Source organism: Austrofundulus limnaeus, unplaced genomic scaffold (assembly GCF_001266775.1).
Source record: "Austrofundulus limnaeus strain Quisiro unplaced genomic scaffold, Austrofundulus_limnaeus-1.0 Scaffold1454, whole genome shotgun sequence".
NCBI classification, from domain to species: domain Eukaryota; kingdom Metazoa; phylum Chordata; class Actinopteri; order Cyprinodontiformes; family Rivulidae; genus Austrofundulus; species Austrofundulus limnaeus.
In genome coordinates, this window is record NW_013953856.1 from 9,885 (window position 1) to 14,195 (window position 4,311).

The window sequence follows — 4,311 nt, forward strand, 5'->3', positions numbered from 1 at the left end:
TGGCATGGTTGTTGGTGCCAGAAGGGCTGGTCTGAGTATTTCAGAAACTGAGCCTGATTTGCCGACAAATCTGCGGCAACTGTGTGATGCCATCATGTCAATATGGACCAAAATCTCTGAGGAATGCTTCCAGCACCTTGTTGAATCTATGCCACGAAGAACTGAGGCAGTTCTGAAGGCAAAAGGGGTCCAACCCGTTACTAGTGTGGTGTACCTAATAAAGTGGCCGGTGAGTGTATATAAAATACAATGTTTTCCTCAGTGGAAAATAGTCCAGGAAATGCTGAGAGCTTTCCTGGCAGGTTCACCTGAGCTGAGGCTCACCCTCCACCCACAGAGAAAGGAAAAAAAGGCAGCAGTGTCAGTCAGACGGCACGACCCGCCCAGCTCTGTTCTGATTGGGTAAAACTTTACTGTGGTTCTCTTTATTGGATGAAAGAACCGTCAGTTTAATCCCTAGACGGCTTTAACAAGTTTTTTCCCCCCATTCGTTTTTACAGTGACGAACACCAACAAACTTTAATCTAGGTCTTTTTTTCTTGGTTGTACACCGGACAGACGGGAGGTGGGATCTGGTTGTCCGAAACGAAAATAGGTTGTCTCGGACAACCTAAACAATGGTTATGTCGACCCCTATAAATAGTATAATAACCTCCTTTTATTGATGCCCTAAATATCAGCTGATTTTTCTGGTATGATGGAATATCGTGGTCAAAAATAGAGATGTCCCGATACCAATTTTTCTTAAACTGAGTACTTCAGTTTTAGTACTCGGTGATATAGAATACTTACCGAGTTAGAACTTAAATATTGATAATTATAAAAAACAAATTTATTTTAATTAAAATCTTGTACTAAATCAGATTAGGGTTGGCCAGAATCTAGTGTGCACTTAATTGTCAAAAAAACAACAACTTGTCAACAATTAATATTTTCTACTTCGCAATTCAAGCAGTTAGTGCCATGATAACATGTTTTGTGCGACACACTCTATCAAGCGTGGGTCTGTGGCATATTTTTACCACTCCACGTTGTGGAAAAGTTGGGTTTCAATTCACAACCTACTAATTTAACTTAGGAAAATGAAGAAGTTAGTTTGACTGATGATTTGTGAGTATAATATTTAAACGCAGTGTAACTGATTTAGATTCAAAACATGCAAGTGCAATTGTCATTTATTAATCGTCATAATAATTATTGACTAAATGCCACAATTAATTGTGATTATTTTTTTTGTCCAACCCTAAATCATATACAAATTTGATGTTTTTCAAAGCAACTGCAGTCTGAATTTTCATGTCTCGTTTTCTGTTCAACTTTTACGTCATTGAGGTTGGGGTACACAGATCGATCCAAGTCGTAATAATGATACTAACTTCGAGTTGAGCAGTTTAAATCTTGTAGCTCCACACGTCTTCAGCTACAGAACTAGATGCTTTGTTTTTTTCTTTTAGTTTTCCATGTCCTGGACGACTGAGAATCCACAGCAACATTCAATTGTACAATTGTTGGAGTGTGTCCGTGCTAAAGTTACTGGATTGATTCTAGTTAGTTTTACTCCAGGCACGTTGCATCGTTCCATAAATGCACGCTGCACTGGAGCAAATGATTAGAGGCAGTTAACATGTAAATGATGAACTAAACAAGCATGTCAGATAATTATTTAACCAGCTCTGATTACTCAAAAACTTCAGAATCGACATGCTAACATTTAGCATCCATGGGTAGAAATGCCAATTGGTTTACTTTGAAAGTTAATTTTCTTTACCTTGAAGTGCAAACGATTAACATTAAGTACTATTCAGAAGACTGTGATGTGATTTTAAGAAGAATATATGCATCAAGATGCATTCATAACCACACTGTCAAACACTAGCTGCATTTCCACTGCAAATGTGCGCAAAACTTTGTCGATATTCTGGTAATGTAGAAAATTACAGTTTCGCAACTGCAGTGCTTCCATTAAGTAAGAAATGCTATTAAAGTCACGCGTGAATACGTTTGTTCTCGCGATAAATCATTACAAACATGGCGGCGATGGATGTAAACACATAGCATGTTGCTACCACGACACTAGCGCTTATCATCAGAGGAGACATTGGCGTCTTTTATCGAGACTTTCCAGAGACAAGTCCCTACTTGGGAGCGGCTACGTATGCTGTGTTTTTGGGAAAATGTAGTCAGTGAGTTTCCTACTTTCTTTTACTACTTCGGTGATTTTACTACTACTTTTACTTCCTGTTATCTTCTTCGTCATTGAGCAAATTTATTTTCAAAATTCTAATTTGCGCATTTTCATGGTCAATGGAAACACAGCTAGTGGCTTTCAATGCTGAAGGTGATGTTTATTTGCTTAAAGGGCCACTACACTTCAACTGTTAGAAACTTTTGCAGGACGTTATTGTCAGTAAATAATAATTAATGTTTGACATTTCAGAATAGTTCATGTCTACTTTGTGATGCGCTGAAACCCCCTGTTTTCCAAAAGGCCAATGTTGAAAGACATTGGTTTTAAGTTCTATAACACCTGTTGTTTTTTTAATTATTATTTTAGTTTGAATTAACACCAATTACATTTGTGGTAATTACTCCATTTACTCCTCTGCTCGTCTGGCTAGACGTTTGTATTTCTGAATAATCTGAGTTGTCTGGGGTGTGGCTCTCAGCTGCTCTCCCACATGTTGGATAAAATCACCCATTCCTGTTCTCACTGAGAGGAAGTAAAGACTCTCCCAGACAAGCATTATGTTGTTTGGGTAACTTACTTTTTTTCTTAACAGAGCAGAAGAAGAGACAGTGCAAGGTGGTGTTTGAGTATCAACCATTAAACAAAGATGAACTGGAGCTGAAACTTGGAGACATTATAGACATCACAGAAGAGGTATTTTAAATTTTTGACTTCTGTTAAGAGTTCGCAACTAATTAGTTTTTAATGACAATATGGAATTTCTTGCTAAAAGCTGAACTTTGAAAGCACCAACAGGATTGTCACCATTTTCTTGAGCATTTTCACTTTACTTGCGTTTTAGTGCAATGCATTTACTAAAATGTTTAAAGCTTGTGTTTATTTAAACCAAAGACTGTTTGCCGTGTGTTTTTTTAGCAAGTCAGAGCCTGCAGAAAATAAGCAAGACAAAAGGCCCATCCCTTTGTGGAATCAAACTTGTTCACATGCAGCCACACGATCTTCAGGTTTGAGAAATGAGGGGCAGACAAAAAGCTTGTTTTGTTTCTTTTGCAGGTGGAAGACGGCTGGTGGAGCGGCACAGTGAACGGCAAATCCGGACTCTTTCCGTCCAATTTTGTTGAAGAGCTGGAGGCTTCAGGAGAGGAACCAGAGCTCAACAACACGCCGGCTAATGTGACTGGTAACAGCAGCTTTGCAAAGACTGCAGCTCAATCATATCATGAGAGAAACCGTGACAGGTAGGAGTTTTCTACTAATGAGGTTCTAGTGCTAACCCAGGGCTGGCACTATGGAGCTGGGGATATTAAAAAAGCCAAACAAATTTAAAACTAGATCTTTAGACAGTGCAGGAAGATGAGGGACAGGGATGAGATGTTATCCCACTGCTAATTGAACCTCCTACTTGTGTTGAATGGTATTTTCTCTTAAAATAAGCAAAGTAAAAGTGCAACTAACTAACTAAAGAAACATGACACTCCCAATGTTTTAATTAGTTGTTGTGTCATGAGCCTACTCTCACTTCCCTACAAAAGTATTTCTTTGGTCTGACCCATGAATGGATTGGTTCTAAGTTAACAGTTTTTTCAGAGGCAAAGCTTCCAGGAGAGGAAACAAAAATAAATGGTGCTATCTTGATTTTAAAAACACTTAGACAGGCAGAGTTTGCAAAAAAATAAAAATAAAATAAAAAAAACCCATAACCCTATAAAAATACCTTTGTAATGTAAAAGTGGCAACGGTGTCAAGGTTTATCCAATAGTATTTGCATAAAGACTGCAGCAATTCACTTGGGGGGGGGGTGCTTGCAAACCTTAGTTTCGTGAGTGAGTGGGCAGTAGGTGTTGTTGAAAAAAGCAGCCGGACTGGAAAAGCACTGCTAGTAAAAAAAAAAAACTGGGACCTGTCACTGGATGTGCCTATGTTTTTTTAATGCAGAGGTTGTCACAATCTTAAAATATACCAATTTTAACTGAACTTTATGTATTTGATAATCACTGCCAATCCCTAGTTTGCAAACATTTTGATATTTAGGACTTTTGCTTTTTTCACCCTTTTTTTTTTTTTTTTTTTTTAGAAATTACTTCCTGCATCGTTGGGATTTAAACTTGTGGTGAATATACAGT

At 38.0% G+C, this 4,311-nt stretch overlaps 1 protein-coding gene across 1 annotated transcript in view; it reads left to right on the top strand.

Moving 5' to 3' along the window:
- The window catches only part of cd2ap (CD2-associated protein), a gene marked incomplete in the record, with an annotated part of 49,417 nt that overhangs the window by 4,502 nt on the left and 40,604 nt on the right, over positions 1 to 4,311 (top strand). The window contains 2 exon segments of the mRNA XM_014032448.1: positions 2,781 to 2,881; positions 3,242 to 3,368. Of these exon segments, the coding sequence (XP_013887902.1) occupies positions 2,781 to 2,881; positions 3,242 to 3,368 (228 nt within the window).